This window comes from Anomalospiza imberbis, chromosome 4 (genome assembly GCF_031753505.1).
Source record: "Anomalospiza imberbis isolate Cuckoo-Finch-1a 21T00152 chromosome 4, ASM3175350v1, whole genome shotgun sequence".
In the NCBI taxonomy this organism is placed as follows: domain Eukaryota; kingdom Metazoa; phylum Chordata; class Aves; order Passeriformes; family Viduidae; genus Anomalospiza; species Anomalospiza imberbis.
Window position 1 is genome coordinate 31,348,825 of NC_089684.1, and position 20,714 is coordinate 31,369,538.

At 36.9% G+C, this 20,714-nt stretch overlaps 1 protein-coding gene across 5 annotated transcripts in view; it reads right to left on the bottom strand.

Annotated features, from left to right (window-relative positions):
* Positions 1 to 20,348, bottom strand: part of TTC29 (tetratricopeptide repeat domain 29) — a 112,791-nt gene extending 92,443 nt beyond the window's left edge. For 3 of the 5 annotated variants that reach the window (XM_068187803.1, XM_068187802.1, XM_068187799.1), the window contains exons 1-4: positions 19,022 to 19,177; positions 17,308 to 17,404; positions 14,845 to 14,928; positions 1,991 to 2,214 (exon numbers count right to left, since the gene is read on the bottom strand). In XM_068187803.1, the coding sequence (XP_068043904.1) occupies positions 1,991 to 2,214; positions 14,845 to 14,928; positions 17,308 to 17,404; positions 19,022 to 19,148 (532 nt within the window). In that variant the 5' untranslated portion in view covers positions 19,149 to 19,177. Of the gene's footprint in view, positions 1 to 1,990; positions 2,215 to 14,844; positions 14,929 to 17,307; positions 17,405 to 19,021; positions 19,178 to 19,878; positions 20,018 to 20,215 lie in introns of those variants that run through there. The other 2 variants (XM_068187800.1, XM_068187801.1) reach the window with 2 other exon arrangements.
* Between the last annotated feature and the right edge of the window lie 366 nt (positions 20,349 to 20,714).

Here is a 20,714-nt window from a genome sequence, read left to right on the forward strand (position 1 = left end):
GAGATAGGTAAAATTTCAGCCAACCTAATATTAGCAACATCCACCACGCTATGAAACGCTCACCATTTGTTGACCTAAATATTACCTTCACCCTTTTAAGCTTGAACTGTGGCAGCTGAAGAGCAAATGCAGGTCAGCTGCTGTTGTGGCTGTAAGTTCTAGCTGAGGTGAACTGCTGAATGATTCGTAAGTGGTGTCAACTGGAGTCATCAGGAGATCATAAGCCAGAGCCCCAAGCAATTTGATTAGAATCAGAGAGTAGCCGGATTAGCAGAACTACTGAATTAGTGTTTGATGAGCTGCACAATTCATGTGAATCTTCACAGCACTGCTGGCTCTCAGACCTGCAACTGGAACTACCATCCACTCCTTCACCTGCTAGGCAACTCAAACCTCATTTTATACAAATAAGACATTTGTGCAAAGATCTGCATTGAAACTGGTGAAAAAAATCAAAACAAATTATGCCCTTATCTAGCAATTCAGTAACAACGCTTGCCAACTCTTAAGTCCTCTTTTTTTTTTTTTTTTTTTTTTTTTTTTTTTTTTTTTTTCATTTTAATCAACAGGAAAAGTTGGGAGATTCTCTCCCTTAGAGGCAAGGTGCAATCAGGCAGCTGGTGGTGGTACCTTGTCTCTGGGAGAGGTGAAAGACTTACAGAGCCCAGCACTCAAGAAATGCCAGGTTCAATGAGAGAAGGGGAGGAACTACACATTTGGCAATGCCTTACCCCTCTGGGAGCATGTTTGCCACCTCTGTTGTCACACAGCAGCCTGTAACACTGAAAAATATCACACACTGAGGGCAGGCAAATTGTTCTCAAGTGGCTGCAGGGAGCAGGCCCACTGAGATAAGCCATGTCTAGGACTTTTTGACCATCAGATATTAGCAGAATGCTTCTGCCAGGCCAGTCCAAGCCCCAAACTTCTCTCTCATATTCTGCAAGATACAGGGGTGCCTATTCAGTTAGTCATACTCCAGGCACAGCTAAAGATTCCTTCCAATTACAGCTGGCTGGACTTCCTGTCAAGAATTACAGTGAATTAAATAAATAAACACAACTTTTGGCTTTCATGGCAAGCATCAAATAAACATTTAAAATTAACATTTTTTAAAGTGCCAAAAGGGTTTATTTTACAGTTCCTTTTTTTGAAATGAAGTTGCCTGTTTCTAAATTTCAGTCAAAAAGCTTAGATTCCAAATTCATAAGCTGAACTGTAGGTTTTCATATTTGTAAGGATCAAAATTCTATTTGAAACAAGACAACTACACTGATATCAACTCAGCTATGAAACAAGATTGCAGGTAGAGCTTTGTCTGCCTCCATCCCTGCAATTATTCCAATGGAGAAAGATGGAGTAAGTTATGTTACTATTTATAGTAAAAGAAAATTATAAATATGAGTGCTTAGTAAATAGTAGGCAATAGAGAAAATACAGTAATTTGGAGTTATGTCTTCACTAATATCTAGTAATTCACAGGTGGCATGTTACATCTGTGTGCTGTATGTCATTTGACATGTTCACAATCCTTTTTAAGTCAGTCACAAATCCAAACACAGTTAGCAGGGTATTTAATAAAAATAGATTTATAAAACTATTACTGTGTGAAACAGCATTTCACCTATTAATTTTTTCTAATACAAAACCAGCTACTCAAATCAATAGAGGAAGGAAAACAATAAATAATGAAACTATGAGAAAATAACTGAGATGTTATCAAAGCTATAAATACATCAAACATTTCTGATGTTATCAAAATGCACTATACATGTTTTTTTTCCTTTTCCCCCCCTTCCTTCAGAAAACCTCTCCTGATATCTGCAGCTCCTAATCATTTATTCTATAAATACAGCTCAGTTGACTAAGGCTGCAATGTGCTAAGATGCAGTAGCGTTTCAAATTCATACATGAAACAATTTGGAAGCTTCCCCCAGGCAGTGGCGGCTGCGGCTCCCGCTGCTCCGCTACCCACAATCCCCCCATTTACCTGCTCGCTGGGCTGCCTCAGCCCCGGTCAGGAAGTGGTAAAGCTGATCCAGCTTATCAGGCTGCTCCTCCAGGGACTTCTCATGCCATATGGCTGACCCAGGCCCTGCAGCCTCCCTGAAGGCATTCCACTTCTGGATCAGAGTGAGGAGCTCAGAGAAGGACTTGTGATAACCCCGGCGCAGCATGTCTATGCAGATGTTCTTCTTGTATGAATTCCCGTAACTGGGAATAAGAAAGGGAGATTTTAAGCCTTTAAACCTGTATTCTTTTCTCCACCTTACCAAATAAGTGCAGATAAGTACAACAGCTTTCAGGAAGAGACCTCTGCAGTTCAGCAGCAGGGAGTGGGTATTGTTTCCCCCACTCAAAAAGAGATCTGCTAAAATCTGCTTGCAAATGTCATACCCTAGGGAAGCAAACATCGCAATCATCAATAAATACCAATATATACATTGAAAACACGGTCAAAAATACGCTGGTATTCTTTAGCTGATATTTGGTAGAAAAGGCTGACTGATGGGAACTCCCCCCCATGTTTACATTAGTCCATGAAAACACAATGAACCCTTAGTTTGCTTTAAAACAGTGCACAGAGAAAATTGAGTATCATGTCAAAACAACATGTATGTTGTAATATATAACATTGTTATTAGATGTTATATATATTGCTATATGTTATATGTATACATTAAATAGTTTTGCTGTAGGACAGGATGGCTTGGTTTAAAAATGTCAAACATATACTATGCCAGAAACATATGATATGCCAGAATCATTAGATATTATTTTCCTTCTGTTTAGCATATAACTTCAGCTGGTTTAGTGATGCAAAAGTTTGATAGTTTCTCCCTATATTTACAAACAAATGATGCTATGATGATTTTTTATTGAAGTTAGTGCCTTCATAAACTCTGATAAGACATATGTATCCAAAAGTTGTGGAATCAAATATTCCCAAGTGGTAATTCACCTTTGGAGGTATTATTTAATGGAAATAATCAAAATATTTATTTTATATGGCATGAAAAAATAACATTATGTCCTATTCTGGAGAAAACTATGAGTCCAATGGGACTGCAACACAAAGGTACAGATGGCTTGCAGGGATAGTTGTCCAGTCTGGGAAAACCAACCTTTACCCCAGTAAAATGGCAAGGACATAGATGTGTTACCTTTATCTTGTATATTCCATAAAGTTACCAAACTGTTTTCAAGACTGTCCTTTTAGATTAAAATCCATTTAAATTCATATTATCTCAGCTTTAAAATAAATATGGAATTCTGAAAAATGAGATTTATAGTGTATGTAATAAATTCAGGTATAATAATAATAGCCAAATGAGACTAATAATTTGATCTTAAAAAGAGCTACTGCAATTCTTTAACAATGTTGATAAGATGGAAGTGATGTGAAAAACTTCTTAGCTCGATGTCAACAAAATAGACAGCAATGTAAGATGTAGGAAGCAAATAAGCTGCATTATTTCATATTTGACATAATTAAATGAAATATCTTACTACACAGATGCACATTAATCCTTCACATGTACTTTTCACATTTCAGTTGCAGAACTGAGCATAAAAATATTAAATCGTCCTGATACAATTTAGACCAGACAGTACTGAATTTGTGTTTAATATATAAATGGATGTTTTTTGAGATTGAAAATCACACATTTCTCACACAGGTAAGGGAAAAGATATAACTATTCTGCACCATAAAAATTTGCAACATTTATCTTATAAAAGTATATGAAAAATATGTTTAAACATTTAAGTTTTCATTTGCTAGAATATATTTGACATATACCAAATGTACATTATATAGCTTGAAAATACTGTAAAGATACTATGCTAATACCATGCAGTGTATTCTCTATTTTTTATATGGAATACCTTTTTTTTTTTTACTATTTAAAAATTCTATGTAATCTCAAAAAATGCTGAAGAGTATAGTTAAAAAATTCCTACCAACTTCCAAAGGCCTAGGACTGAATTCTACAGTAATATAACTCAGAGAAGTGGAATAACAATTTGCATAGCAGGCACACACATGCCTGCTTATTTATACAATGGGATATATGTTTGTGTGTGTACATGTATTAGATCAGGAGATGTATTGGAAGTAAACAAGGAAATACTGCTGAAAGATCTCAGCAGTCACTACCCAAAATGTCATTCAGGTAATTTTTAACACTCACTGGGCACAGAACTGGTATTCATACAAATAGAAAAACTGTGTCCATGTTATTTTCTGTAGACTGATGTATTTTACTTGAAATCAAAGCACATTTTCCCCACAAGAAAGCATTATTAGCAAACCAGTACAGGAAAACAAAGCATATAGTAAAACATGTCATTTTTAAAAAACAGTGTCAAGAGTGTTTTAATAAATCCCATCCCAATTAATGGAGAAATTGAAATAATGCTGAGGTAATCCTACTCTGCAGAGCACATTTTTCTGAGGCAAAGAGGAGTGATTTTAGCACACAAGCAATGAAGCTATCTACTGTAAAACCCTTCAAATTTAGTGGCATAAAAGTCATGTCAGTTTTAATGCACAAAGCACACAGTAATAATACTATTGTTTCCTTAAGTTTCTGTAATATATAAGCTATAAATGACTGATCACACACAAACAGTAAAATTGGGCAAGAGATTAATGGTCTTATGGGGATAAATGGTATCACATAAAAAAAAAGAGCTTGACACTGCAATGAAATCTACAATAGTTACTGTTATCAAAGTGTTTCCAGATGAAAATTCCAGGGTCCTTTTTTCCCCCTATTAAACACTTCTTTTGAAAAGAGGTGTGGTGTAGGTGAGAGCAGTAAACTTTTCATGACACCTTGAGATAAACTATAAATCCTCAATCCTCAAAACACTTTCCATCCTGCTCTTTATGATGTCATGCAGCATGTAAAATCTGAGGTTAGCAGAATAACTCATGTTTTGAGTTAACTAAAGATCACTTCATTTCTAATATCAATATCAAAAAACATCATACCTAAGGTTCCTTTCAACTCAGGATTTTCTATGATTCTGTGATTTATTTTATAAAATCCCACTGTTAGCATTAGTGTAGTATGTTTCTACATTGATAAGCAACCTTACACTAAACACTTTTGAACCTTGCTACCTAATAAATGATGATGTATTGTTAAACAAGCGAGTTTGTTTTTCTGCATTCGTCCGCGCTGACTTGAGGTTTCCTTTGAACAATTATGTTACTTCCAGGAGCGAAATGAGGGAAGAGTGCCGGCCCTTTGCTATGCTCGGAGCGGAGCCGTTCCCAGGGTTTAATGGTCTCTGGGGGCATCTACTGGAAATGTGGGAAACTGCAGGCAGGATGCGCGGATCCCGGCGCAGAACAAAGGGCCCGGCCGTGCCCCGGCACAGGGCGAGGGGCCACCACGGCGCTCGCCTGGCCCGCACGGTCGCCTGCAAGCCATGGAATGTGTCGCACCAGAGTGAGCAGACAGCTCTGCAAGGTCAGCCGGGTTTCATTTTAAAACTGAATGTGATGGGACTGCAAACCCAAAGTCCTCCCTCCCCTGGCGTGATCATGACATCATGCCAGAGAAAAAGGTTTCAGATGGATTTTTTTTAAAGCAAACTATTTTAAAATGAAATTTGGAGCGCCTCTGTGTATTTATGGTTAAAACAAAGATACCAATTAATCGGGTTTTAATTTAAAGCAGATTTGGTTTGCTTTTCTCATCCATGAAACTCAACAGATAAGAACCACACCACTTACCAGAGAGCCAGCTGATTCTAAGAATCCCCCGATCCTCTGCCTGTGCACTCATTTCTGTCCTTGCTGCTACCCCGTGATGTTGCTAAATGTTTATTTACACAGGCTAGGCAGTGAGCTCCAGGTGGATCTGGTCCTACACCAGCAGTTACTGTGATGCAGTGTTGCATCAGAAAGTGCTGAAAAATTCTGTGAAGCTTCCGAGAGTATCTGTGTCATGATGGGGGTTGTGTGTCACAGGAGTTTTCAGCACCAAATAAATGACCAAAAGTTAAAGCAGCCATTTTAGCAGCACCTTGGTACAGGTGACGATTTTGTGCCTGTGGATGGGTGGAAGGAGCTACTTACTGAATGAGGATCTGTGAGCTTGAAAAGACACTGCTGTTAACACTGTGCTTAATTTAAAAGTGTACTCAGATATTGCTACAGATATTTAAATTTTTTCCTAATCTATACAGCTACTTCAGTTATTTTCTTATATGAATTTCTTTTTGCATTATCATTGCTATTACAAAACAATCTCGAGTCGTGCTGAGAAATCACGGAAACCTGATTCTAATCTGTCTTTACCAGTGGAAGAATAATAAATTGCAATGTTCTGTGAGATTAATGAAATTACACTGTTGTTCCAGTCTCAAGGACTTTCCTATATTATGGTATTGCACTTTAACAAGACCCTTAAGCAATGCTGGGAGATCAGCACTCCACCTCACAGCATTCCCTCTAACTTAAAATCCTCCACAATAAGGCTATTTGCATTCTACCCTTTAAACTGAAAGAGAGGACAGAAAAAGGGAATTAAGAGGCCAAGAGGCAGGAACTCGTGTTAGAAATAATCAAAACAGTCAGTATAGCACAACAGAATCATTTATCAGGAGCTTAATTCTCTATGCCCCCTGTCTGATGAGGTAAATTACAGACATGCAAAATAACTCCAGAAGACTACTATTTTCAGATGGCAGATTTATATATATATATATATATATACATATATATATATATATATATATAATATTAGGTTTCATATATTTTGATTTTGTAGGGCTTAATTAGTATTTCCAGTTAATTCCAGCTGCTGATTACAATACAAGTAGTAGTTGTATTGTACTGTAGCAATCCCATTTTGTAAAAAAACAAAATGGCATGGATTAAACGATAGTATATAAAATATTAAAGTATACTTCCAGTGTAAAATAATTACTCTACCAATTATTATAATGTTTAAAAACTGTATTCAAATAGGTTTCGTCCACTTGGGATTTCCTTCTGCAGTTGGCAAGCCAATGACTGATACAAATGCCTTGGATAAGCATCACAAAATTATAAAAAAATAATAAAGATATTTTTGCTTATGTTTATTTAAACAAATTTATTTTACTTCCCCCCCATTTCCTGTCTATAAATCTACAAGAAAATTAAAATTACATAAAGTATGTGAATACTTAGCTACTTTTTGCTTAACCTATATGTAAAAAAACCACATCATAAACATGGGAATATCAAAATTTCCTCCCTAAAATTTGAAAAATCTATGCATTAAGTAAAAACAAATATAGTACATAAAATACAAAAAAGCCAAATATGCTGTAAGAATTTATAAATTCAGGCTGCTCTTCCTAGGAATTGAAAGAGGAATTATTATTTAATTATAGCTGGACAGCCAAAAACTAAGAACAGTTTTGTAACACTGTTGATAACCCATGCCCAAAATGAGCTAAATTTTGTGCAGGGAATTGTTGAACACAGAAAGTGCTCATGCAAACACTTGGCAAATATGGAAGGTGAGGATTTGCCTTTAGCACCCAGGTTCCAGTGGTGTCAGCCCCTGTACTCACACTGCTGCTGTCTACACTGCCACGTCCCTGGGCTGCAACCCACCAAAGGTGAGCACACAGCTAACTCAAAAATACATCCAAGTCCTGTGCTATCCCAATTCTCTGGGAAAATATATTCACACAAGTATTTTGGTAAGTCAAGCTCTTGTATGGTCCAGACACTCAGCACATTTCAGTACCACATACTGCTACAGATACAAAGGTATTTAACTGCATCAGGGCACAGCCTCTTTAATCCTGCTTTAAAGATTGTCCGTTTAAATACTTTTCTTTTAATGAAATATTTACTGCATGGTAATATGTTAAATTGTAGACTATAGTAATCTCATTAAAAAAAGATATGACAGTACAGTAAATGCCATTAAGCAGTAATAGACAGCTTACACTTCAGAATATTTTACTACTGAGGCTGAGTGTTAAATTACATTGGGGTGGGGTGCGTGCTTTTTAATTCCAAAGTACAAACTTGAAATAGCTAATATCCTATTAAAAAAATACACAAACTCCCAAAATGTTATAAAAAGGATTCTGTATTCTAATTATAAATAAAAATTATTGCATGACAATTTGTACACATCGTGAGAGGGAAAAACAGCACTTGGAATTGACTTGTAACCATACAGATTTTTTAAAGAAGAAAAGATTTATGAAGCTATGTATCCAGAACTATTAAAAGAAAGATGAAAATCAAGCATATATTAAAAAAGAGGTGTAGGTACTTTATACTATATATATATATATATATATATACATATATATATATATATAGGTACAAGAATTTTCAGCTTTAACAATGCAGTGTTTTTCATCTGCTGCCTCAGTCACTGGATTGTTGTCAAACCACACTTTAACCTAAATCATGCAATCAAAGGGAGATGCATACCCTGTCAGTAGGATCCCACAAAGAACACATATATTGAACTCACTTCCTTTTGTTCAAAGCTACATAAAATGAAAAATTAATCAATTATAAACATCAAAGGATGACACATAAAAAGTGTTTTAAAATGAATGTAAGCACTGTAATAATTAAGAATCCTCATTAACCCAGAAAATGGAGATAAAATTTAGCAAATAACTTTTGAAACATTCTGTCCCTAAACATAAATGCAAAGAAAACACTAAAACTAAAGATAAAAGTTCTACCCTTATAAAAATGTTCATCTTACAAAAGTACACACACCTGTGATTATTTCCAGACTAATACAAAAAAACCATTATCTTCATTAATCTTTCCACTTTTCTTTCTTAACCAAAAGCAATTCCAACCATATTTTATGGACTACTATTTATCAAAATGAAGTATTTCTCAACATCCCTCTTTTATTTCAAAGCTGACCTGATGGTCTGAGAGCTAGAAATATGTGAGTTTGGAATCCTCTCCATTTGACTTGCATGATATCAAAGCAGTTGTTACATTTCTCTGCGAGTTTCTTTTACAGTGTGCAGGACAGATAAAGATAATTATTTACTTTCTGAATCCTCTCAAGCTGCTGTTACAAAATTTCATAAAACCCTATATAAGGCTCTGCATTTATCACAGTATTGACATGAACAGTTTCCACAGTACTTTTGCTTTTGTCTAGGAGAACTCTTATTCAAGTCCCCAGCTGAATTTACTCAGTAGGATAAGGACAAATAGACCACACAGAGATTAAGAAGAAAGGAAAGGCGAGGATTTTACACAATGCAGGATTCACAGTGAAAATTATTAGGAAGTCATGACTGTACCAAGGCAGATTAGACAATCTTTATCTCAGCCTCTTTTTGTGTGTTACAGATGCTTCACCTTTATGGAGTGCTTTAAAAATAGAAGTCAGTTATGTATTGCTCATACATTATCTTCAGTAATAAATATTATTGAACTACTAAGAAATGAAAGCACAAAAAAACTGTAAGACCAAACTTAGTAAAAACAACAAGTTACATAAAAAAAGAAAAACTTCAGCTCACTGTGTTCTTCTTTATTAAAGTATGTCATGTATTTTATCTTTGCAAGAGTTTGATGAGTTTTTGCAAGTAAAATTCTGTTTCCTCTATACTTGCTAATAGTCATGAGAATCTGTAGTTTGCACCTTCCCATTAAAAATGTATTGTATTTTTTGAAATTATTCACCCCGCCTTTTATCCAGATCATGTCTTTGAAAGGAGGAAGTAGATAATAAATGGAATAATTCATGATTTCCCATTAAATATGAAACTTTCTTTTGCAGAGTTTAGAAAATGAAGTTCTACATAATGTACAGAAGTTGATTAGAACTTTTTTTAACCTCTTCAAGAAAAATCTTCCACATTACACAAACGCACAGAGAAGTTTCTTTAGGAAAGGCAAACCATTTGCTTCCTACACAGTTCTGTTCTTCAGATCACTGCCTAATTACACTAAATAATATGCTTATCAGGCCCAAAATTCACAGAGATCATTCATTTGACCAAAAAGAATGCGTGCCTCTAAGTTCTAAAATCTCTTTTTGAAAGTTGTTTAATAAACATTGAATCGTGGTCATGGCAAGCGAGATTGTTAGGAATTATTCAGACTGAAAAAAATACATATTTAAATAATATTGTGAAAGGAATTTAAAATTTATCATCTAGCTCACTAAGTGACTTGTGCCATCTCCCTTTCCACAACCAGCAGGGAGTTTGGGACAGAGTGCCTTAATTTAAAATTTCTTTTACCATGAAAGGATAAATTTCTTTGGTTCTGATTTACCCTCTTCTATAGTTTTTAGTATCTAAAAGTGAAGAAATACCTTCATAAAATGTAAATGAGTTTGCACAACATTCCACCAGTTTTCAACCAGAGTAATGTGAACAAAGAGGGCCATAAGGTGCTTACAGGTCCTGTCCAAAGACTGACATGAGGAAGAGCAGCAAAGTCTTGGTAGGACTGAACGTGAAAGGGAAAGAAGTTTACTTCTTCCTCTCTTTGCTGCCATCTCCTTGACCTTGCCTACCTCCGTCTCCACAATGTTGTACACAGAAGAAATGGAAGCAGCTCACAGCAATGCATCACTGGAACCAAATACTGTCCAATCAAGGGCTGAAATACACAGGAAAAGCAGAATCTGCTCCTACATATTATCTGTCTACATCCCAAATTGCCTTTTGCAAGCTTGCTAGTAATAGCAGATGCACCTTGTCCTTCCTTGCCTTAATCCCATACCAACAAGATATTTTCCTTACCCTTTTTCTTGGTATTGCTCCTCTTCTCTCCCTCAAGAGCCTCACTTACTAATAGAGAAATGGTCAATCTACCCTACAACACAAAACCCCCATGCCGAGACCAAGCCCCTTCAAATTGGGAAGCCCCAGTAAAAATTTCAGGTAGTGAAAAAGACAACATGGCAATATGATGTCCATGAAAAAAAGGTCCCCATCTATTTTTTGAGTAACCAAAGAAGACACCTTATTAATTTATGTGGTAGAGGTAACAGCTACTAAAAGTATGGGTTAATCAAATCCCCAATCAGCTATTTGTATTCAGCCTCCTTTAAGCACTTGTCCTTCAATGCAAAATACCAGACCACAGACAGATAAAGAAGCAAATAAATAAAAACCTGAGTATTGAAACTCTCATGATTGAAATAGCCTACAAACAAAGGACAAGGTCTAACAGTAAGGCTTACTAGTCCATCATGGCTATGATGAAAATACAGAACAAACTTTCTTATTAACCTGAATCAGTTAAACTTGGGTGAAAGTCTCTCTGCTCTTTTTGCAGGAAGTTTAAGGAAGCTATGCTTCCCTATATTCATCACTCATACTGCTAGACCAGAATTTTTATGTGCCATTTTGCAGTCAACAATCTGTAAAGTAGTAATGATCCACCTTCCCAGTATTGGCAGAGATGGCCAATAACTGCTCTGGGGGACACAGAACACCTGAGAATTAAAGCCTTTGCCTTTTTCTGTTTCAGCTAATCCTAAAGTGGGCCAGCCATTGGAGAATTCTAAGCAGAACAGCCCACTGTATCTCAAAAACATCTGACAGAATGCATGTAAGAGAATGTTGTCTCCTGCCTCAAAAAATCCATCTCAGAGCCTGTCTTTACTGACACAGATTTATCAAGCAAGTTTTCCATAACACACTGATCCATCACTCACAAGACAGAAAATGCAAATACAAATTTTCTGCATACCTAGGTAAACCTTCACTATTTCTGTATAACAATTTGGATTGCATTTGACCACCAGAGCCTTAAGGACTGTAGAACTCCATCATTCAACTCAAATGTATTTAAAATACATGTAGTAACATCATTAATGTAATTATTTTTATAGTTACAGCTAAACAAAGCTATTCCTCTAATCAAATACATTTCAAAGTTTCTCTTTATAGTCTTCAACTCTTTTTTGATGACGTGCTCCTCTTTAGGCAATTTTCATTCGTATGAAGAGGACAGAACTGTTACTTGATCTTTCTGGCCCTGACAAAAAGATCAGGAAACAAGAATGATAATATCAAATTCTGGCCCATTTTAGGCTCTAAATTAATTTGAAGATTCAATCCTGAAATCAATCTCTTAATGAAAAATGCTTAACTTCACAGTTCATCATGAACTTCTTGACTCTTAGTTCAGTCATATGAACTATTTTTAATTTTGACTGCAATTTGATTTTGAGCTGGTAATGACTTGGTGAGTCAGGACTAAGAACAGAAGGTATCAAGGAAAGCACACTGAAGGCCACAGGAGCCAGCCAACTTCTCCATAAAGCCTGCTTCTGTGGCAAGAAAGCACTCACATTCTGCATTAACAAACTTTTGCTTTTTTTCCATTTCTAGATCTTTGCACCACATTCACTTCTTATTTCAAGTTAAATCTTTGAGAAGGAAGCAAAACAAAATCAATGAAAAAACAAAGCAATATCCTGTTTTAATATAATTAAAGTACTATCTTTCTTAAGCACTCTTTTTTCTCCCTTGTCTGTCATATCTACCTGGGACAAAAAATTATTACAAAGAAAAAAAATGAAAAACATCTCCTTATTTTTCCACAGAAAAAAAAGAGGTTATATCATGAACACACTTAATGGAATTCTTCTCTTTTGCTGAAGTTTGGAACACAGGACAATATTTTACAATACAAGAATAACTGCTACCTTTTTCCCTCAATAGTTCATCTCAATTTTAAGGAATATTGTGAAGGATAGAATTTTAGGGGAAAATGTTAAAGAATATAGCTTTTTTTCCATAAATGTGACACTACCTATACACTCCTTTATTTAGAAGATAATTAAGTTGTTGTTTGCCTAACGTACACTTTAAAAAAGGGTGTTTCATATTAAGGAGAAGTGTGGCTACAAGAATGTGTCTTGATGCAATAATCACTGGCATATTAAGTTAACCTCTATATTAAACAAAAGTACAGATATTTATATGTTAGAGGAAGGAAGTTCAGTCCTTTTATAAAGAAGTGTAATAATCTGCTTCTGGAATGGAAACAATATTGAAAAACTACACAGTATATTACAAGCCATCTCTCATATTTTTAAAATAATAATACCCATTGCCTGCTGAGACATACCAGGCATTACGCTGATTTCAGTAAGATCATTTACAGACATGGCATTGCCTTACTTAATAAATTTGTTTTACATTACATTTGATGCATTTAGTATTTTCTAACTAGATTAGCTTAGTACTAATGTAACTGTGTAGTTAGTTTGCTACTTTTTGTTTGCTCTCAAATAATTTTATCAAGGTTATAGAAGAGCATTAGCATTAGTAAATTATACCTAGAGAGAGAAATTTCGTAACTGCTGACTTATTATCAAAAGCTAAAATTCCAAGAGAATTAAATGCATAGAACATGAATGTAACCTTTTAAAGTAGGTACTTTAAAAATCTCCATAGGAATACACCAGAATACATACGATATTTCAGTTAATCTTCTTCAGATAATCTTCTAAGAGGCTTTGGTAACTTTGGAAAAACAGCCTCTTACAACACTGTTAAGGGAACTCCACTTTGGGTAGGTACTGCAGAACATATGATAAAATTCTTACTTCATTGTGGATGTCCTTGCTAGTTTCCTTTTCCACAATGTTCAGACTCAGGGTTTGGATATAAAAACATCACTTAGGAGGTCTTTTGCATTGTTTTTTTGTTTGTTTGTAAAATGCACTTTGAAGCCCCAAGGCCTTCCTAAAATAGCAGTGACCTCCTGTGTAATCACCTCAGAGAGAACACTTGTGTCCCTGGCATGGTGTGTAGAAATCCACTGGGGCTGAGGACTGAAACAGCTCCCTGGGAAGGCAACTCAGCCTGTGACAATTGCTGGAGTGTAATGAGCAATGCAGCCAGTTCCACAGGTGATGTGGAACCAAGGGGATAGTAAGGGAAGGTGCTTACTTCTGTGCTTGCTCCCTGAGGTCTGATACTTGCAGTAATTTTCTATATTTCAATGTGCAAGTTTTTAGGGAAGGTTTGCAGGCACATTCTTAGGCTAGGAAGGAGAAAAGAAGCATATTTTGCAAGAAACTAGATGGTGGAATTCCTGTCTGACTGATAGAATGTTTTTATGCTGCAAGGATGATCTTGCAATATTCATTGTTAAGGTGCCTAGAGCCCTTGTATATGCATCCTTTTATTATTTAAATATTGAAATAAATAAATCAGCTCACTTTAGCAACCAGCAATCCAGTTTGTTAGAATTCTTTCATTAATTTTGATGGTGCTGAACCCCAGATCTGTTAAAAGACTCCAGAAGAATAAGTCAGTCATAGTCTCTTGTAACTTCTAAATGTAAATACCTCAGCTGTAAGAAATCAAAAGTTATCTAGATTTCTTTCATTCACTGGGTTCTTAAATAACTAATGGGGTATTAAATGCTTCACCACAGAAGTCAGCACTTGGGCTTGGCTAAATAGTAATTCAAAATTACAAGAACGTGTATGTCGGTACACTCAGCTCCTACCCCAAAGGAGATATTTCACAAAAGCTCAGAAAAAAAAGAGAAGGGAAAAGAAAAAAAAAGGCAGCACAATATAATTACTGACATGATCTTAACAATAATGTTACAAATCTGATCTAATTGGTAAATATACAAATTAGTAAAACCAAGGAGATAAATGCTTTGATATATTTAACATCAGGAGAAATGAAACATCATTATTTAATATCAACTTCAATTTTTAAATGCCAAGTTCCACTAAAAAGGGTAGGGCCTAGGGAACTTTAAATTTAAATTACTATGATGACTAGAAACAAAGGAAACAATAAACTTATGGATGTTAAAATGCCTCGAAAAAGCCAACTTACGCAGCAGCTTCTTGTGTTGACACTCCTTTGATATTCTTCGCCAAATAATCATCTATGGCATCTTTGTCTTTGATCAAATGAATCCTAAATTTAAATGAAAAAAATTAAAAGAAACACTGTAAGGTGCTAACATAGACTTCTGCATCACGTATAATATATTATCATCGCCGAGTACAGCTAAACACTGAAACATTGACAAAGTAATAGATCAGACCTTCTATAAGCACATACAAATATATTTTTAATTTTTTGGTCTGTAGATAGTTCAAATCTTCATTTCTGAAAGAAAAAAGAGGTGATATAAGCTCTCAGGGGATCTGGTTATCTGATATTTCTGTCTAAACTAGAAAAAATTGTGTATTAGCTAAATCAGTAATAATTGATTAAGCTATCCATATTTAAACTGTTTCCTAAATCAGGACTGTGTACATTTTTGTATTATCAGTATAGACCAGAGCGGTCCAATCTATTTCATATTTAGCTTCTTCAAAATTAAAACCAAAAGCAAATCAGGAAAACAATTCCCAAATCCAACTCAGAATGTTTTCCTTGGTGCAATGCAATCTTTTAATACTGCTCCTGTCTTTCAACAGTTTGAGTGGCATAGTGCAAAAGGTGCTCCACTGAGGGGATAATCCAAAGGCCATCAAAATAAAGAGCAAATTTCCGGATGTGTGGATCTAGGTTTAAAATATGAACTGTGCACCATTTCACCTCTCACTTCAGCCACCATATCTTTGCATCTCCACTCTGATACACACGAGATGCCTGGAAAGGCTAATATGCACTTACTGACCATGAGGTGTATATAAATAGAATCTGATATCCCAGCTGTAGAGGATGTTATCTTTATAAAAGTAATGTGAATTTATTTTTATCCTTCTGAGAAAGAGCACAAAGATTGTCTAGTTAATCACTCAAAGATAAAAGAAATTCAGCATTAGTGTTCCACATAAATCCAATACTTTGCTTTTTGTCTGTCTGTATTACACTGCTGTCTTTCATTACAGTGATGAGAGTAAACTCTTTTCATAATGTTAGCTATTATAAGCATCACGCTGCTTATTGCTCTGAGAATACTGAAGACACTTCACAAAGTTCATTTAAATGAAAACAAAATAGCTAAGCAAAGCAGAGATATTTTGACATATATGTATTTAAAACAATGTAACAGTGAAAACATCCCTCACAACTAGTGCCTTTAAATTTGTTCCAGAATTTGCTGCTGCTGAGCAGCAAAGGCTTGTGCTTTGAGGCTGCACTTAACACAATCCACAGGATTTGCTGCTGATGTACACCTTATGGATATTGCCATGAAAATTCACTTATAATCGACACCAAAATGTATTCAATATCAAAATTTTCACACCAGAATAATCAACATTTAGGAAGATCTTTGGAAGAAGGGAGAGAAAGTCAAAACTCCCAACTGAAACAGTGAACTACAACAGGCAAATTCCTATCAGCTTGCTGCAATTCAATCCACACTGCAGTTAAAAAGCATCTCAAAATGAAATAAAGGAAAGCCTGATGCCTTTCCATTGTCTTTACAAGGGTATCTTAATAAATAAATTTTTAAAAAATCAGGAAGAAACCCCTTAGAATCATTTACAATTTAAAATGGCCCCTGCCTTGTAGCCAAAGTATGCATTTCTGACTTCTGATTGGTAAAACCCACAGACTTAAAGAAAACTACAGCCAAGGGGAAAAAAAACCATAAGCAAAAACTTGCAAACTAATTCCTGTATTACAAAGTTCTGTAATAACCTGTATTGGCTGATGCAACTACAAACATGGTCATCCATCATACAGAGTTGAGCTTACTAAAAATAACAAGTACTCATCTCACCCTGGCTGTTATTGTTGATGATGCTAGCATAGTAGTAACACAGAAAACATGGGCAGGTAATAGGAAAAAATACACTAGGAAATTCCATCAACTCAGGAAAATCATTATGGCTTCCTATATGCAATGAGAATTAAAAACATTAAAATTAATTAATTGATTAATCAATGTGAAGAAAAGAAACTGTGACTTGGAATGGACACTGTTTCTTTTTAAAGAATTGAGACGAGGATGGCATTTGCTAAAAGACACCATTTCTTTTCTTCAAGAGGTTGTCACTTGCCTTTTACAAGCTACTTTATCCTTTTTTCTCTGGTGTTTCCATAATGACTCATAGTACTTCATAAAGTGTACAAAAGGAGTCTACTTCACCTGTAAGTTGCCTCCTATTTAATTTTAAATCACTCAGTTGTTAACAAGAAATCCATTTTAATCCAGTAGACACCTTAATTTTTTTTCTCTTTTAATTGTGGAACTTTCCAAAGAGAGAATTTCCTTGCCTACGATTTTCGTAGTTTTAAATATTGCAAAAGAGCAAACATAATTTGTCACCTCGGCACAGCTGATTGAAGCTGTTCACAGCAAAAATGATGCTTTGAAAGAGAAGAGCTACCTACCTTGCAAAGTCTAATGGGGGGCAAAGAGGCTGCTCTATGAACTTGGGATGTTCCCCTGGGCTTTGGATGACTGCTTGAGGCAACACGTTCATTTTAACTAAAACAAACAAACAAAACCAACATTACTTGAAACAACCCCTTCACAGCAATACTGTTTCTTTTCCTTCTTGTGCTGCTTCCCAGGCCACTCTCTGTTATTTCCAGTGCATTAAAACCCAACTCCAGTTCCACACAAATCGCAGCATTACTTCAGTAGGACATAACACAAAGGAATGGTCATTATTTAACTTTCCATGGGTTTTTCTCTTTCTCTGAGGTGCTTTTGATTTCCATAGGGACAGCTGATTCAGGTACCAATACCTATCTGCATGGGATTCCCCTGAGTTATCTCATTTACTTCCTCAAGCTATCTAGGTCCAAGTACTGATAATATTTTAAGTTAATACACAACATGGATAGATGATGGAATATACAAGGTGCAAAGCAATGACAGGCACTGTGTTAATGTTCAAAATCCTACATAATCATACTAGAAACAAGCTTTTGAAGGAAAAAATTGTAAGTAATGCTATACTTACAACACAGGGTTTTACTTAAAACAAAAGCCAAAAGCCTCACAGAATCGTCTAGCTTGTCATCTTGAAGTACATAAATGCTAATAGGACTTTTTTGTCATATAGAGCTACTGTGTTTTTTCCCCAAGTATTCAGTCTACACTTCCTACCATTAAAGTTTCAACTGCCAGTTCCTTCATTTTGCATGTCTGTGATCTGAGGACGTTAGCAGCAGGAGCACCCTTACTTTTAAATTTGGTTTAATGTAGGTATTGCATGCCCTGCTGGTAGGCCTGAAGGCATAAACTTTTAATAGGGATGGAAAAACAGAATATAATAAGAGGGGGGGAAGGAATTTAACTATTTGCTACATTTAGTGAAAGGAAATTTATTTTTTGGGAAATAGGTATTAGATATGAATCAATGTGTTACTGAATGATCAGTAACAAATGACTAGCAGATATTTTATAAGCCTTTCTGGGATCAAAAGACATTTCATTGATGCAGTATTTTGCTGTGGTTATACTGAAGTAATTTTTTAAATTGTGCTACTTAGAATTGAATAATAAGGAGAATTATAGTTTGAAAGGATGACAATATAGGATATCTCTCCTAAGTCATTCTTTTGGGGCCTCATACTAATGATAACATTTTTTTACAGAAAGAAAATAGGTATTATTTATAGATAAACTGGTCTGCAATTAGAGGCAGCAAAATTTAACAGAAGTGTGTCCTAGAAAACAAAAAAATCAATAGAACAAAAAACATATGGGTAATTCATCACTATAAAAGATTACACTTCTCAGACAGAATGACAGGTTTGTATACAAAAACTACATAGGAAGTAAATCCTCTTTTTAGGAAGATGCTATTCAGTCAGAAATAGTAATTGACTTTGGAACAACAATATTGAAGCCCAGAGAAGATGCAAAGCTTTGTACAAGCTTCTTTGTCATGAGGTATTAAGTGGGAAAATGAACACAGTCATGCCTCAGTGGAGGCTGAGGAATTTGGCAAGGCAGGCGGGGCTGACTGCAGCTATGGGACAGAAAAGGGGGGAAGCAGCTGAGCTGCTCTGTGGGGAAGTGGCCCCACAGAGCCACTGCAGCCATGGAAAGCTATTGATAGGGAGCTGTAATTTGGGGACTGCCACAAAGCACCTGGCTGGAGTACATGACAAGTCCTTGCTGGCTCACACGCTCCACGTTCCCAACCCACAGAAATAAAATCTATGGGAAAAGAGGCTATCAGACACACAGGTCTCACATCAGGCACATATGCAGACATTTTTCTTAGTATGTTTCTGTCTCACAAGGACTAAAATACTGCCCTGGCTTCTATTTCAAACTCAAAGCTTGGGAGAGGAAAAAAAAAGGTGCTTCATAATAATGCAAACTGAACTTCTACTTTAGATGTGGGAGATTGCTTTCAGAGTGACATGTAGAGTGTATTTCCCTCATTTCCAAGGTAACTAATTCTTACAGGTAAATTACAACCACAGACACATGACAGAAGGCACCAGCAACACATCCTTCTGAAACCCATGCTATTTCAGTCATGTAAATTTCATTACTAGTCATTTAAAGTCCACTTTACATCTTGCTCCTTTATTATAAAGTCTAAGCCACTTACTTAATCAAGAACCCACAGAATTCAGCAAAATATGAGGTGGTGCAGTTTGTTTCTAAAGAAGCGCTTCACTTAATCCCACAGTGGAGGGGATCTCCCCATGGACTGTAATTGCTCCAAGGTGCACTGAAGCTGAAGGTAAAACACCAGCTGATAGCTGAGAGCAATGGTGCCTTTTCCGGCACCTTTTGGGAAACCTGTTGGCTGCCCCTTTGCTCTTCCTACACATTTTCTGAGGTATTAACTGGAGGCTGAGGATTTCCCTCCCTGGGAAGGAGGCGAAGAAGCAGGGATGGATACACGACACGGCTGTCTTTGTGGGCATATCTGCTGCTGCTTGGCACCTCATAAGATAAAGGGACATCAGAATGTGACAGGACAGACTTACTGGCACGCTGCTGTATTACACTGAAAGTAATAGTGTAAATTGATTAAAAAAATAAAAATGAACAATACATTTTTGAAATCTACAGCCAGCGTGATAGATGCTATTTGTTCCAAGTGACCTGGACAAGGTCACGGCCTCAGCCGGACCCGTATTCTCAATGCCTCTGTCCCTGCGGCTCTGGGAATTCAGCCGTCATCCGCTGCTGCCTGGCTGTCACCGACCACCGCTCAGGGACACCTCAGCGTGTGCCTTCACCTGTCCCGCTACACACCCTGGCCCTTGGCTCCAGTACCGATAAAATGTGCCCCCGTCAGCCGGAGCTCCCCGAGGGACAGACCTGGGCTCATGGCGCGGCCGCAGGACGAGCTCTCCGCCGGCCCGGCCCTTCACGGGACGCCGCGGCCTCGCCATGGCGACGGGGGCGGGCGGCGCTGGGGCCGGGCGGCGCTGAGGGCCGGGCTCCCGGAGCCCTCAGGGACCGTCCCACCCCTTCCCGGCGGACTCGGGGAGGTACTAGAGCGGGGTTGGACGCTGGAAAACGCGGCGGCTGTGAGAAATCGGCACGGCCAGACGTGTTGGTGTGCTTTCCAGGAGCTCACGTGAGCTCCGAAAGAGCTGCCTCAAACGGGAGCGTCCCTCAAAGCTGAGCGAGTTTCTGAAGCTGGCAAGCGAAGAGCCAGGATCGTATGGACACCTAAGGAAGTGTGGGCAATCTCTCAGGATGCTAAAGGGTCACCTGCAGTGAGCAGGTTTTCTTCTTGCACAGCACCACAGAATGGTTAGGGTTGGAAGGGACCACAGTGGGTCATCTGGTCTGACGTCCCTGCTTACGCCGC